The sequence below is a fragment of the Papio anubis genome, chromosome 5 (assembly GCF_008728515.1).
Source record: "Papio anubis isolate 15944 chromosome 5, Panubis1.0, whole genome shotgun sequence".
Classification (NCBI taxonomy): domain Eukaryota; kingdom Metazoa; phylum Chordata; class Mammalia; order Primates; family Cercopithecidae; genus Papio; species Papio anubis.
In genome coordinates, this window is record NC_044980.1 from 64,011,331 (window position 1) to 64,027,117 (window position 15,787).

A 15,787-nucleotide genomic window follows, 5' to 3' on the forward strand; every position below is an offset into this window, starting at 1 on the left:
AGGCTATATGATCAAACAGCAAACTGTTCATCATGAATGCAGGATGTGGGAAAACTTACACTGCAACTGTCACCAGAAGGTTTGCTGAGGGCAGTCACTCTCTGGTGCCACGTTCCTTGAGGTTATCTACTGGAACATCTGGAGACTACTGTTCAAAGAATGCAGTTGTGCAAGCCTGCACCGAGTCAAGCAGCTGACTGACAACCACCTCCTCCCTATCTCCTTTACTCAATAAATATGAATAGCGCTAAAAGCTCAGGGCCGTTGTTCACTAGAGCAAGGAGCCCCCTGACCCCTTCTTCCAAATATACTCTTTTGTCTTTATTTTTATTCCCGCATTCGTCCCCCTTTGTTCAGTCCAACAGGGATTGAGGCCACGATAGGATTACAGTTGTGAGCCAAGACGCCCAACTGAAATGACTGACTTTAGAGTAAGTGTATAATTTAAAGTTATTAAATAAACTCATACAAATAAAAGAGTTGTTCCAAAGAAATTTTTTCTCTCTTTGGAGCTGATTGTCAGAACATAAAAATTTACTATCTTAACCATCTTATTTTTCATCTTTTTTTTTTTTTTTTAACAAGATGAGGATCTTACTGTGTCATCTAGGCTAGTTTTGAACTCCTGAACCAAAGCAGTCCTCCCAGCTCATTCTCCCTAAGTGCTGAAATTACAAGTGTGAGCCATCATGCCCAGCCCCTCAAAAGATTTTTTTTGAAAACAACAAATAGTTACAATTCTAAAATAATTCTTACACTGTATTTTAAGATAGAGTTTATACTATTTTGGTTTTTGGTTTTTGGTTTTGTTTTATTTTTGAGACACGGACTCACTCTGTCATCCAGGCTGAAGTGCAGTGGCGCGATCATGGCTCATTGCAGCCTCCAACTCCCAGGCCCAAGTGATCTTCACACCTCAGCTTTCCATGTAGTTGGGGCTACAGGTGCAAGCCACCACACCCAGCTACTTTTTGTATTTTTGTAGAGACAGGGTTTCAACATGTTGCCCAGGCTGGTCTCAAACTCCTGGACTCAAGTGATCCTCCTGCCTCAGATTCCCAAAGTGCTGGGATTACATGTGTGAGCCACTACACCCAGCCTATGCTGTTTTTTTTTTTTTCTTGAAGGAAAATTAACTCTAACAGAAAAATATGCGACTAGTTAGTGGATAAGCAATAAAAATTTTATAATCTTTTGCACTTGGCTCAAAGAAGAAAGCATAAATTACTTTTGAATTACATACATTTTAAAGGTTGTCAAAGAAAAATAATGGAGTAATATACAAACCTGTCATATTTTTGGATCCAAGATTCCTCTATATTTTTAAATCTATTATGATCAAATTCTATTTCCCACTGCAACGCATTTATTTCCTATGGAAAGAAAATAGTACCTTCATGGCAAATTACTACAAATAAATCATTTCAGGACATTGTGAATAGCTGAAGTAAATCATATAATCAGTTCTCAGAAATGGTTTAAAGAGAAAAATTAAGTATTGCTCAAAAAGTATCTCTGACATTAGTAAACACATAACATGCCTCTTTAGCACTCAAAACAACTCTGCCAAAACTCACTTAATATAGAAAAAATTTCAAATTGTTTGGCTTCAAAATTTGCTGGACTGCTACACCTAGATTTCTCAGTGCCCACCTCCGCTGCATGTAGAGACCTCAAGCAAAATCCACTTCTGGAAATCTTAGCTCAATGGCCCCATCAAAGGAGAACACACCAAGCACAGGAGACATGACCATCTAGGATGATTTCTAACTATCTTTATAGTGAAGATGAGATGGTCAGAAAGACGTATGTTCTGCCAGGCAAGGATAAGGATTAAAAAAAAAATTTTTTTTAAGAAGAAAAATGGGCCGGGCGTGGTGGCTCACGCCTGTAATCCCAGCACTTTGGGAGGCCCAGGCGGGCGGATCATGAGGTCAGGAGATTGAGACCATTCCGGCTAATGTCGTGAAATCCCGTCTCTACTAAAAACACAAAAAATTAGCTGGGTGTGGTGGCGGGCGCCTGTATTCCCAGCTACTCCAGAGGCTGAGGCAAGAGAATGGCATGAACCTGGGAGGCAGAGCTTGCAGCGAGTAGAGATCGCACCACTGCACTCCAGCCTGGGCGACAGAGTGAGACTCCATCTCAAAAAAAAAAAAAAAAAAAAAAAAGCAGAAGAAGAAAAATGAGAAGTACCTATTTGGCAGGCCTCCTACTACCTTAACATAGGGAAATAGAAATAACCTGAATTCACTGTGCACATGACAACCTGTTTTAGATTGCAAACTCCAAAAGGGAAGACCATCAGAACTGAAGCACACCTAGCAGAGGGTATGCACAAATGACAGATCCATTAGTATGGTGAGTTTAGGGAAATTATATTTAAAGTTTATTGAATTCAACAAGTCTACGCTAAAAGCACCAAATACCTTCTTCAAGGATCTGTTTTGTTCCATAGTTTTTTGAAGCACTGCCTGCGTATGACTTGTGGCTTTGCCAAGTATTGCCTAAGAAAAATAAAACTAGCATCAGTATACATTAAATTTGTAATTACTCCTCTGTACATGATGAAGTTCTCTTTTATTTTAAGGCAATGGAAAATTAAGATGAATTGAGATAAGAATTTTACAGTGACCACCTTTTATGGAGAGTCTGATAGTTCAAAAGTCGGGAGATCTTGGTTTGGCTCTTTTCCAATGAATGTGGGAATGAATGAATGAATTCTCCACACAAAGAAAGTGTTCAGAATAGTACTATTCATCAGTCAAAAAGTGGAAACCACCTGATATGGTTTGGCTCTGTGTCCCCACTCAAATCTCATCTTGAATTGTACTCCAATAATTCCCACATACTGTGGGAGGGACCCAGTGGGAGATAATTTGAATCAAGGGGGCAGTTTTACCCATACTGTTCTCATGGTAGTGAATAAGTCTCATCAGATCTGATGATTTCCTCAGGGGTTCCGCTTTTGCATCTCTCTCATTTTCTCTTGCTGCTGCCAAGTATGAAGTGCCTTTCGCCTCCCGCCATGATTCTGAGGCCTCCCCAGCCATGTGGAACTGTAAGTCCAATTAAACCTCTTTTTCTTCCCAGTCTTGGGTACGTCTTTATCAGGAGCATAAAAATGGACTAATACAGTAATTTGGCACCAGTAGAGTGGGGCATTGCTGAAAAGATACCTAAAAACGTGGAAGCTACTTTGGAACTGGGTAACAGGCAGAGATTGGGACAGTTTGGAGGGCCCAGAAGAAGACAGGAAAATGTGGGAAAGATTGGAACTTTCTAGATACTTGTTGAGTGTCTTTGACAAAAACACTGATAATGATATGGACAATGAAATCCAGGCTGAGGTGGTCTCAGATGGAGATGAGGAACTTGTTGAGAACTGGAGCAAAGGTCACTCTTGTTATGTTTTAGCAAAGAGATCTGTGGCATTTTGCCCCTGCCCTAGAGATTTGTGGAACTTGAGAGAGATGATTTAGAGTATCTGGTGGAAGAAATTTCTAAGCAGCAAAGCATTCAAGAGGTGGCTTGGGTACTGTTAAAGGTATTACATTTTAAAAGGGAAGCAGAGCATAAAAGTTTGGAAAATTTGCAGCCTGACAATGCAATAGAAAAGAAAATCCCATTTTCTAAGGATAAATTTAAGCTAGCTGCAAATATTTGCAAAAGTAATAAGGAGCCAAATGTTAATCCCCAAGATAATGGGGAAAATGTCTCCAGGGCATGTCAGAGACCTTTGCAGCAGCCTCTCCCATCACAGAGCCAGAAGTCTCGGAGGAAAAAATGATTTCATGGGCAGGGACCAGGGTCCCCGTGCTGTGTGCAGTCTAAGGACTTGGTGCCCTGCATCCCAGCCACTCCAGCGGTGGCTGAAAGCAGCCAAGGTACAGCGTGGTCTGTGAATATAGGGGTTGCAAGCCACAAGCCTTGGCAGCTTCCACATGATGTTGAACCTGTGGGTACACAGAAGTAAAGAATCGGGGCTTGGGAACCTCCACTAGATTTCAGAAGATGTATGGAAATGCCTAGATGTCCAGGCAGAAGTTTCCTGCAGGGATGGGGCTCTCATGGAGAACCTCTGCTAGGGTACTGCAGAAGGGAAATGTGGGGTTGGAGCCCCCACACCGAGGCCCTACTGCAGCACTGCCTAGTGGAGCTATGAGAAGAGGGCCCCCGTCCTCCAGGCCCCAGAATGGTAGATCCACCCATGGCTTACACTATGCACCTGGAAAAGCCACAGACACTCAATGCCAGCCCGTGAAAGCAGCCAGGAGGGAGGCTGTACCCTGCTAAGCCACAGGGGTGGAGCTGCCCAAGGCCATGGGAACCCACCTGTTGAATCAATGTGACCTGGATGTGAGGCCTAGAGTCAAAGGAGATCATTTTGGAGCTTTAAAATTTGACTGCCTCACTGGATTTTGGACTTGCATGGGCCCTGTAACCCCTTTGTTTTGGCCAATTTCTCCCATTTGGAATGGCTATATACCTACATCCCCATTGTATCTAGGAAGTAAATAGCTTGCTTTTGATTTTACCAGCTCATAGGCAGAAGGGACTTGCCTTGTCTCAGATGAGACTTTGGACTGTGGACTTTTGGGTTAATGCTGAAATGATTTAAGACTTTGGGGGACTGTTGGGAAGGCATCATTGGTTTTGAAATGTGAGGACATGAGACTTGGAGGGGCCAGAGCAGAATTATATGGTTTGGCTCTGTGTCCTTACCCAAATCTCATCTTGAATTGTACTCCCATAATTCCCACGTGTTGTTGGAAGGACCCAGTGGGAGATAATTTGGATCATGGGGGTGGTTTCCCCCATACTGTTCTCATGGTAGTAAATAAGTTTCATGAGATCTGATGGTTTTATCAGGGGTTTCCACTTTTGCATCTTCCTCATTTTCTTTTGCCACTGCCACGTAGGAAGTGCCTTTCACCTCCCGTCACGATTCTGAGGCCTTCACAGCCATGCGGAACTGTAAGTCCAATTAAACCTTTTTTCCCCCCAGTCTTGGGTATGTCTTTATCAGCAGCATGAAAATGGACTAATACACCACCCAAATGTCCATCAACTGGTGAATGCATAAGCAAAACATGGTGCATCTACACAATGGAGTATTACTTGGCAATAAAAAGGAAGAAAGTACTGATACATGCTACAACATGTATGAACCTCTAAAACATGCTAACTAAAAGAATCCCAGTGCAAAAGAATCCAGTCACATATCTTATGATTCTATTTATATTAAATAGAAAAGGCAAATCTACAAACAGAAAGTAGATTACTGGGGATAGGGGTGGGAATGAGGAATGACTGCTGATGGGCACCAAGTCCCTTTTTTGGTGTTGGAAATATTCTAAAATTAGATTATAGTGATGGTGGTACAACTCTTATATCTTATATCTAGTAAAAATGAATTGTAGTGTATATTTACATGTGAATTTCATGATATATAAATTATAAAGTTCTTAAAAATATACATACCTAAAAAAACCTTCAACTATATTAAGTCCTTCTGTTTTGGTTTTAAAACTTAAAACCATATCAACATTATTATTGGAATGTGTAAGTGGTGAAAGTTTAAAAACAACTTCTTACCATGCTTTGAAGAATTTTCAATGCTTCCTCTTTACCTCTGAGTTGTCTTTGAGATGCCTCAAGTTCAGTTTTTAAAATTTCTACCTCCTGAGGACAGAAAGAAAATTAGTCTTCCTATCTGCAAGATATGCAAACCTAAAATTATCAGTTTGGCTAGTCTACATTTACCCTTGGCTCAAAGCACTTAAAAATGAGGCTGAAAATTCTTCTAGACTTAGTGAGTGAACCAGACATACTAAAATTGAAAGCCTCGGCCAGGTGAGGTGGCTCACACCTGTAATCCCTGCATTTTGGGAGGCCAAGGTGGGTGGATCACCTGAGGTCAGGAGTTCACGGCCAGCCTGGCTAACATGGTGAAACCCCATCTCTACTAAACATACAAAAAATTTGCCGGGCATGGTGGCACACGCCTGTAATCCCAGCTACTCTGGAGGCTCAGACAGGAGAATCGCTTGAACCCAGGAGGCGGAGGTTGCAGTGAGCCAAGACTGAGTCACTGCATCCAGTCTAGGTGACAGAGCGAGACTCTGTCTCAATTAAAAAAAAAAAAATAGCTGGGCATGGTGGCTCACACCTGTAAACCCAGCTACTCCAGAGGCTCAGGCATGAGAATTGCTTGAACCAGGGAGGTTTTTGAGACAGAGTCTCACTCGGTTGCCCAGGCTGGAGTGCAGTGGCATGATCTCGACTCACTGCAACCTCCACCTCCCAGGCTCAAGTGATTCTCCTGCCTCAGCCTCCCGAGTAGCTGGGATTGCAGGCATGCACCACTACTGCCTGGATAATTTTTGTATTTTTAGTAGAGACAGGGGTTTCACTATATTGGCCAGGCTGGTCTCGAACTCCTGACCTCAAATGATCCACTGGCCTTGGCCTCCCAAAGTGCTGGGATTACAGGCGTGAGACACTGCCCCCAGCCCCAGTTGGCTTTCATGTTGTTTACATACTGAGGTTGCAGTTCCTTATGTAGGGACTCAAGGTAAGGAGGCAGCTGCCGGCCCCAATCCAATGACTAGTGTCCTTATAAATTGAGGGAAATTTGGACCCAGATTCATAGGGAGAAGGCCATGTGACAGGCAGAGGTTGAATTTCTGCAGCTACCAGCCAAGGAACACCAACGACTGCACCAAGCATCAGAAGCTAGAAAGAGGCAAAGGACTCCCCTCTAAAGCCTTCAGAGGGAGAACGGCCTGCTGAAACTTTGGTTTCAAACTTCAGCCTCCAGAACTGACAGCAAATAGATTTCTGTTGTTTTAAGCCACCGGTTTGTGGTACTTTGTCTCGGCAGCCGAATACAGTAGCTTTCACAGGAAGAGTCCCAAACACACACTAAGGTGGGCTTCCTATTTCCCAAAGGACAGGCACCCCTCGCAGAAACTGCAATTCCCACCAAGGCAGTGGGCTCCTCAGGCCGCTGGAGACTCTGGGCTTCTGACTTTAATGAGGTGAAATTAAGTCAGATTGTTTGAAGTCACACATACAGGGAAAGCAGGTGGAAGGAAGTGATCTTACTTTCTGAAGGAGGAGATGAGAGAAGTGGGGTGGAAAGGAGAACTGGTGGGCATGTTTACATAAGTAGCTTCTTTAAGAGATGAGGTGGATAAGAAACAGAGGAGGCCAGTTGAAAAGGATGAGCTCTCGAGTGTGGTTCAGCAAGAATATCTGGAAAGCCAAAATTTGCCTTCCCCACAGATTTAGTACCATTTAAACAAAGTATCTATCAATGGACTTTATTCACTTGAGAATTTTTTTTTTTTTTAATCAAAAGTCTCTTACTGGTCCTGCTTGCATGAGTAGCAGTGAGCAGGGGAAAAGGGAGAGGAACCAGCCAGCACAGGGAGGGGTCATCTCCACAACATTCTATTTATACACAGAACTAAACAGACAAGCACAGAGTCATTATTGCGGTTACAAGTGGGCAGCAAGGGAAGTGGGAGGAACAGGTGGGGAGTGGGGGTGTTGTTAAAAAAAATACAGGCCCCCCCAACAACTGGGGTGCCTGGGGGGAACTTGGTCTGCTTCAACCCAAGAGGAATCAGAAGCTCAAAAGCAGTTTGGGAAGGCCAGAACCATCAGGGATGCAGGGAGGAGGAAAATCCAGGCAGTGGGGGGTCTGTTTGGCAATTGGGGTGAAGGGACTGCCCTTCCCCTGCTGGGATGCCCCCAGCCCCTCCTATCTGGCAGGAAGGGGGCAGCCTGCAACCCCCGAGGACAGGTGTGGGGCTGCCAGATGCTCCAGGCAGGGGGCCAGAAAGGGCTCACAAAGGCTTGCCTTCCAGGCAGATGACCACACTGCCCCCAGCTTCTCTGCCAGGGTGCAGTGGTCCTTGACCTCCTCATAGTATTTTGCTTGTAATTCTTGCTTGATCCCTGTCAGCTTCTTGTTGATGGCGTCCTTGGAGCTGGTATTGATCATTTTGCTCTTAAGAGGCACAGGCTCAGGGGCCCAGAAGATAAACACCAGGTCCTCCTTCTTGCTCTCCTTGGTCCCATAGGTTGCGTCACAGAGGGCGTAGCGGCAATCCATCCTTATCTGGCAGCATCTTGACAAAGGTGGCATAGGGGTCATCGACAGTCTGGCCCACATCGCCCACCAGGATCTCCTTGCCCTCCTCCAGGATGATGTTCTTCTTGTCCTCACTCAGGCCGAAGAGCACCACCTTCTTACGCTTCTTCACCTCCTCTGGCGTTGAAGACTTACACACCTTCATGTCGTTGAACACCTTGATGACACTATCAGAGACAGCCACACCAGAGGCCATGTTTCCGGAAGCGAAAAGGAGAGGGCACACAGAGCCGCAGAAGACGAGAGCACTGCAGCCACTGCTGGGACCCAATTAAACCGAGAATTTTTGTAGTACCTACCTCTAAAGTTTCATGAAGACACTGCCTTAATTCTTCATTTGACAATTCTGAATTCGAATCTATTTGCGGGGGAGAAAAGAATCTATTAGGGGGAAAATTTTGAATTTTTTAACTAATTAAACATAGGACATTTGTTTACAAATTACCCAATACAGGCATCCCCTAAATTGCAAAGAGAAGAAAATTATAATAGACCACCAGGTGTGGTGGCTCACGCCTGAAATCCCAGCAATTTGGGAGGCCTAGGCGGGCAGATCACTTGAGGTCATGAGTTCAAGGCCAGCTTGGTCAACATGGTGAAACCCCATCTGTACTAAAAATACAAAAATTAGCTTGGCATGGTGGTGCCTGCCTGTAGTCCCAGCTACTTGAGAGGCTGAGACAGGAGAATCGCTTGAACCCAGGAGGCGGAGGTTGCAGTGAGCGGAGATTGTGACTGTATTCCAGCCTGGGCAACACAGTGACTCTGTTTCAAAAAAAAATTTTTAACAGACCATACTATGGTAAAAATATGAGTGTAAAGCATTTCACAAATGAAAAGACACATACTGTACTTTGGAATACAAAAAATTTTTACATAGATCCTAAGGATCGCTTGAGGCCAGGAGTTAGAAACGAGCCTAGGCAACAAGACCTCCGTCTCTACGAAATGTAAAATAAAAAATTAGCTAGACATGGTGATGTGCTGGTAGTCCCAGCTACGTGGGAAACTGAGGTGGGAGGATCACTTGAGTCCAGGAGTTCGAGGCTGCAGTGAGCTATGACTGTACCACTATCCTCCAGCTTGAGCAACAGAGCAAGACCATCTAAAAAAACAAAACAGGACTCTCAAATAAAACAGATGTTAATGAGTTGGTTAATTACTACATTCAAATAAAAATATAGAAAAACATGAATATTGGTGAGTAAAATAAATAGATTTTGTTGTTTAGGCTTAAGCTTGAATGATATAGTGGTATAAATATATAAGAAATAACTTTGGGCCGGGCGCGGTGGCTCAAGCCTGTAATCCCAGCACTTTGGGAGGCCGAGACGGGCGGATCACAAGGTCAGGAGATCGAGACCATCCTGGTTAACACGGTGAAACCAATCCCAGCACTTTGGGAGGCCGAGACGGGCGGATCACGAGGTCAGGAGTTCGAGACCATCCTGGCTAACACGGTGAAACCCCGTCTCTACTAAAAAATACGAAAAACTAGCCGGGCGAGGTGGCAGGTGCCTGTAGTCCCGGCTACTCGGGAGGCTGAGGCAGGAGAATGGCGTAAAAACCCGGGAGGCGGAGCTTGCAGTGAGCTGAGATCCGGCCACTGCACTCCAGCCTGGGCGACAGAGCTAGACTCCGTCTCAAAAAAAAAAAAAAAAAAGAAATAACTTTGGCTGGGCGCAGTGGCTCACGCCTATAATCCCAGCACTTTGGGAGGCCGAGGCGGGTGGATCACTTGAGGTAAGGAGTTCAAGACCAGCCTGGCCAATATGGTGAAACCCCATCTCTATTAAAAATATAAAAATTAGCTGGGCGTGGTGGTGCCTGCCTGTAGTCCCAGCTACTCAAGAGAGCAAGGCAGAAGAATTGCTTGAACCCGGGAGGCAGAGGTTGCAGTGAGCCGAGATCTCACCATTAGACTCCACCTGAGCGACAGGAGAAAAAAAATTTTTATTTTTTTTCTCAAAAAAATAAAAATAATAAAAATAATAACCTGAAGGCTGGGCACGGTGGCTCACACCTGTAATCCCAGCACTTTGGGAGGCTGAGGTAGGCAGATCACCTGAGGTCAGGACTTCAAGACTAGCCTGTCTATGTGGTGAAACCCTGTCTCTACTAAAAATACAAAGTTAGTCAGGCATGGTGGTGCACACCTGTAGTCCCAGCTATTTGGGAGGCTGAAGCAGGAGAATCCTGCTTGAACCCGGGAGAGGGGGGTTACAGTGTGCCGTGATTGCGCCACTGTACTCCAACCTAGGCAACAGAGCAAGATTCTGTTTCAAAAACAAAACAAAAGGCCGGGTGTGGTGGCTCACACCTGTAATCCTAGCACTTTGGGAGGCTGAGAAGGGTGGATCATCTGAGGTCAGGAGTTCGAGACCAGCCTGGCCTACATGGTGAAACCCCATCTCTACTAACAAATACAAAAATTAGCCGGGAATGGTGGCAGGCGCCTCTAATCCCAGCTACTCAGGAAGCTGAGGCATGAGAATCGCTTGAACCTGGGAGTCAGAGGTTGCAGTGCACTGAGATCGCACCATTGCACTCCAGCCTGGGCAACAAGAGCAAAACTCCGTCTCAAAAAAAAAAAAAAAAAAAAAAAAAAAACCTAGATTTTATTTCTTTCCAAAAAGAATGACTAGAAGAGTCCTGTAACTTCAATTATTTCCTCCTTAATGTGATCAATTGAGAAGTTAAACTGAGCTTCCTAAGAGCTTCATTTTCCTTTCTGCCTCAATGGCAGTAAAAAAAAAAAAAAAAAAAATTAAAGTGGTAAATTATAAGCAAGAGAGTATAGGAGGTAAAAAAAATTTTTTTGAGAAGAATGTTTACTTTGAAAAAATATTTCTCAAAACAACTTTCTTTGCTATTGTGAAATTTCATTAACATGACAGTATCTAAGGCAAAACCTAAATCATGTTTGTACTGTGATGGATGATACAGGCTTCCAAGGAGGGACAGAATGACTCTGGGTTGGCAGTGACAAGTTCTGTTCTATTAATACTTGTGGTAGGCAGAATATTATGTCCACATGCCAATTCCCAGAAGCTGTGAACACATGGCAAAAGGAATTTGCATATGTGATGAGATTAAGGATTTTGAGACGGGAGAGTACTCCGGATTATCCAAGTGGGTCCAGTGTACTCATAAGAGTCCTTATAAATGAAAGCGGGAGACGAGAAGGTCAATGTCAGAGTGATATGATGTGAGAAAGACTCAGCCATTGTTGACTTTGAAGATGGGGAGGGGGCCATGAGCCAAGGAATGCAGTAGCCTCTGGAGCTAGAAAAGGCAAGGGAGTAGAGTCTCCCCACCGAATCTCCAGAAGGAACACACCCTGCCAACACCCTGGCTTTAGCCCAGTGAAATTTATTTGGGACTTTTTTTTCCACAGAGAGAGGGTCTTGCTTTATTGCTTAGGCTGCAGTGCTCCTGCATCAGCTTCTCAGGTAGCTGGGACTACAGGTGCACACTACTACACCTGGCTAATTTTTAAACATTTTTTCTGTGGAGTTGCGGTCTTTCTGTGTTGACCAGGCTGGTCTCGAGCTCCTGGCCTCAAGCAATTCTCCCACCTCAGCCTCCCAAAATGCTGGGATTATAGGCATCAGCTACCACACATAGCCTGTTTGGCACTTCTGACCTGCAGAACTGTAAAATAATAAATTTGTGTTGTTTTAAGCCATTAAATTTGTGGTATTTGGGAAATTATCTATTAGTGATAGGACCAACTTTGATAAAAAGAAAAGTTCATAACCCAACAAAATGGGAACTCATACTATTACTATTTAAATCTTATTTATACCCCAGTGTTTCTTCACGTTTTTTGTTTGTTTGTTTGTTTGTTTGAGATGGAGTCTTGCTCTGTCGCCCAGGCTAGAGTGCAGTGGTGTGATCTTGGCTCAATGCAACCCCCGCCTCCCAGGTTCAAGTGATTCTCCTGCCTCAGCCTCCCAAGTAGCTGAGATTACAGGCTCCTGCCACCACACTCAGCTAATTTTTTTGTATTTTTAGTAGAGACGGGGTTTCACCATCTTGGCCAGGCTGGTCTCAAACTCCTGACCTCGTGATCCACCCACCCCGGCCTCCCAAAGTGTTGGGATTGCAGGCGTGAGCTACCATACCTGGCCTCTGCATGTTTTTATAAAGGCATCTTAGCATCATGCTCAGTTTTCAACATTTTGCTTGCAAAACAGTATCCATTCTCTATACACAATAAGGAATTGGAAGAAAAATATAAAAATAATCCCATTCTAATTTCAAGAGGGATTTTGAAGGATGGGGATGAACCCTGAGCTACCACGTATTTTTACAAATCTGAAACCATGTTTCTTAAATCACTCTTACGTTGTTCTAATTTGTGTTTGTTCAACTTTGTGGGGAAGTTTCAGAAGAGGAAGTTTTGCAACATTGATTACAAAAGATTTAGCCAGATAACAGCTGGTGCCATGGTACAGGCATGGGCTTATCCACAGATTCCTGATCATTTTGGAGTTGTAACATTATATCACAATATGTTAAATTTTATTATTTCCATAAGGTAAGGTATAATTTCTTTTTGGTTATGATAAGTTAAGACAAACTGTTTTGACAATTTTTGAGAGTTTCATGACATCCTAAAATAACCAGAAGCATCTCTGTTCTTCCTGGAACACTCCTTTCCCAAAGATCCACTGCCTTACTCACCAATTCCAGTGCTCAGGCCAAGGTGGGAGGACTGCTTGAGGTCAGGAGTTTGAGACCAGTCTCGGTAACACAGTGAGACCTTGTCTCTAGAATTTTTTTTTTTTTTTTTTTTTTTTTGAGATGGAGTCTTGCTCTGTCACCAGGCTGGAGTGCAGTGGCATGATCTCAGCTCACTGCAACCTCCGCCTCCCAGGTTCACACGATTCTCCTGCCTCAGCCTCCTGAGTAGCTGGGATTACAGGTGCATGCTACCATGCCTGGCTAATATTTTGTATTTTTAGCAGAGATGGGGTTTCACCATGTTGGTCAGGCTGGTCTCGAACTCCTGACCTCATGATTTGCCCACCTCAGCCTCCCAAAGTGCTGGGATTACAGGCATGAGCCACGGTGCCTGGCCGAAAAAATTTCTTTTAAATTAGCCGGGTATGGTGGAACATACCTGTAGTCTCAGCTATTCAGGAGGCTGAGGCAAGAGGATTGCTTAAGCCCAGGACTTTGAGGTTGCAGTGAGCTGTGATCACCCTGCTGCACTCCACCTTGGTGACACAGTGAGATCTTCTCTTTTTATTTATTTATTTATTTTTATTTTATTTTTTTTTTGGAGACGGAGTCTCACTCTGTTGCCCAGGCTGGAGTGCAGTGGCGCGATCTGGGCTCACTGCAAGCTCCACCTCCCAGGCCCACGCCATTCTCCTGCCTCAGCCTCCCGAGTAGCTGGGACCACAGGTGCCTGCCACCACGCCCGGCTAATTTTTTGTATTTTTAGTAGAGATGGGGTTTCACCGTGTTAGCCAGGATGGTCTCGATCGCCTGACCTTGTGATCCGCCCGCCTCAGCCTCCCAAAGTGCTGGGATTACAGGCGTGAGCCACCGTGCCCGGCCAACCCTCTCTTTTTAAAAAAGAAAAAGGCCAGGCGTGGCGGCTCACGCCTATAATCCCAGCATTTTGGGAGGCCAAGGTGGGCGTATCACTTGAGGTCAGGAGTTTGAAACCAACCTGGCCAACGTGGTAAAACCCCATTTCTACTAAAAATTAAAAAATTAGCTTGGTGTGGTGGCACGTGCTTGTAGTCCCAGCTACTTGGGAGGCCGAGGCACAAGAATTGCTTGAATCCGGGAGGCGGAGGTTGCGGTGAGCCAAAATTGTACCACTGCACTCCAGCCTGGGCGGCAAGAGTGAGACTCCACCTCAAAAATAATAAATAAATAATAAATATAAATAAAAATAAAGAAAAGAAAAGAAAAAAGAAAAAAAAGTCATCTCCTTACGGAAGCCTTCCTAACCCTGGCCTGAAATACTAGTGCCCCATTTCCCATAACCACTCACTATCCCTTCACTTACCACTGCCCAATGTTACACATCTGTTGATGTGCAGGGTTTTGGTTTTTTTTCTTTTCTTTTCTTTTTGAGACAAACTCTTTCTCTGTTGCCCAGGCTGGAGTGCAGTGGTACAATTTTGGCTCACCACAACCTCCGCCTCCTGAGTTCAAGCAATTCTTGTGCCTCGGCCTCCCGAGTAGCTGGGACTACAAGCACGTGCCACCACACCCGGCTAATTCTTATATTTTTAGTAGAGATGGGGTTTACCATGTTGACCAGGCTGGTCTCAAGCTCCTGACCTCAAGTGATCCACCCACCTTGGCCTCCCAAAGTGCTGGGATTACAGGCGTGAGCCACTGTGCCTGGCCCACAGGTTTATTTTCTATCTCCTCTATTAGAATGTGAAATCCATGACATTAGGGCCTTTGTCTATTTTGTTTACTGATATTATTCTCAGAAATTAGACCTGTGCCTGACACCTAATGATGCCCAATAAATACTTATTGACTACAAAAAAAAGTACATCACAAAAAAAAGCAAGGTTGGTAATCATTTACAGATATCATTAACAAATATATTAGATGTATAAAACTACTGTACTTCAAAGTTGTACAATATTTAGAAATATAAACATCAACTACTTTTGTACTACCACCAATCCCAAGAGATGAATAAAGATAAATTTCTAAAGACTGGGTGCGGTGGCTCGCGCCTGTAATCCCAGCACTTTGGGAGGCCAAGGCGGGCAAATCGCTTGAGGTCAGGAGTTTGAGACCAGCCTGGCCAAGATGGTAAAACCTTGCCTCTACTAAAAACAAAAATTAGCCAGGTGTAGTGGTGCGTGCCTGTAATCCCAGCTACTCCAGTGGCTGAGGCAGGAGAATTGTTTGAACCCAGGGGGCAGAGGTTGCAGTGAGCCGAGATCCTGTACCACTGCACTCCAGCCTGGGTGACAGAGCAAGACTCCGTCTAGAAAAAAAAAAGAAAAAAATCTAAAATCCAATATGGTTATTTATTTTAGATTTTGGAAGGGTTATACCTTTGATACTATTCACAGGAGAAAGAAAGGAGAGGAAATTCAGCATTCTTACCAGTGCTACTTTGTCGTCTGTAATTGGACATTCTGGACACTTGAGGGAATGTATCTTGCAGGCTCTTATGCTTGGAATACTGAAAACTCGCTTCACTTCTTTCTTCTCCCTTTCTCGGAAATGGAGGAGGGCTAAAGTTCTTTCCATCTGATCTTTTTCTAGACCTATGTGAAACTTCTACTTCATAAATCCCACCAGGTTTCCTTCCGAGGCCATACCCTAAATCACCTTCTGTCATGTCATCCTCTTCTATTTCCCAGAGCTGCACATCCGACTCACTTGATGACCTCGCCACCTTGCTCATGAGCCAAATGCCGTCTTTATCATAAGAAAAAAACAGGTTGTCTGTAGTTAAGAAGAAGAGTAGTTAGGAAACCGTCAGTAGATCCAGCAATCCCACTTCTGGGTATTTACCCAAAACTGATTTGAAATCAGTATGTCAAAGAGACGTCCGCATTCCCATGTTCACTGTAGCACTGTTTACAATAGCCAAAATATGGAACCAACCTAAGTGTCCATCAA

The 15,787-nt window shown here is 44.2% G+C and overlaps 1 protein-coding gene and 1 pseudogene across 9 annotated transcripts in view; both read right to left on the reverse strand.

Moving 5' to 3' along the window:
- The window catches only part of CCDC125 (coiled-coil domain containing 125), a 54,268-nt gene that overhangs the window by 25,742 nt on the left and 12,739 nt on the right, over window positions 1-15,787 (reverse strand). For 6 of the 8 annotated variants that reach the window (XM_021939414.2, XM_009208560.4, XM_009208559.4 and 3 more), the window contains exons 2-6: window positions 15,266-15,610; window positions 8,464-8,522; window positions 5,599-5,685; window positions 2,430-2,507; window positions 1,288-1,373 (exon numbers count right to left, since the gene is read on the reverse strand). In XM_021939414.2, coding sequence (XP_021795106.2) covers window positions 1,288-1,373; window positions 2,430-2,507; window positions 5,599-5,685; window positions 8,464-8,522; window positions 15,266-15,610 — 655 coding nt within the window. The remainder of the gene's footprint in view (window positions 1-1,287; window positions 1,374-2,429; window positions 2,508-5,598; window positions 5,686-8,463; window positions 8,523-15,265; window positions 15,611-15,787) is intronic. The other 2 variants (XM_009208563.2, XM_021939415.2) reach the window with 2 other exon arrangements.
- On the reverse strand, window positions 6,419-15,331 carry LOC110743473 (annotated as a pseudogene). Its single transcript, XR_004183732.1, has 2 exons — window positions 15,266-15,331; window positions 6,419-8,522 (listed from the first exon to the last, which is right to left on the reverse strand). The product of XR_004183732.1 is annotated as a cofilin-1 pseudogene (transcript).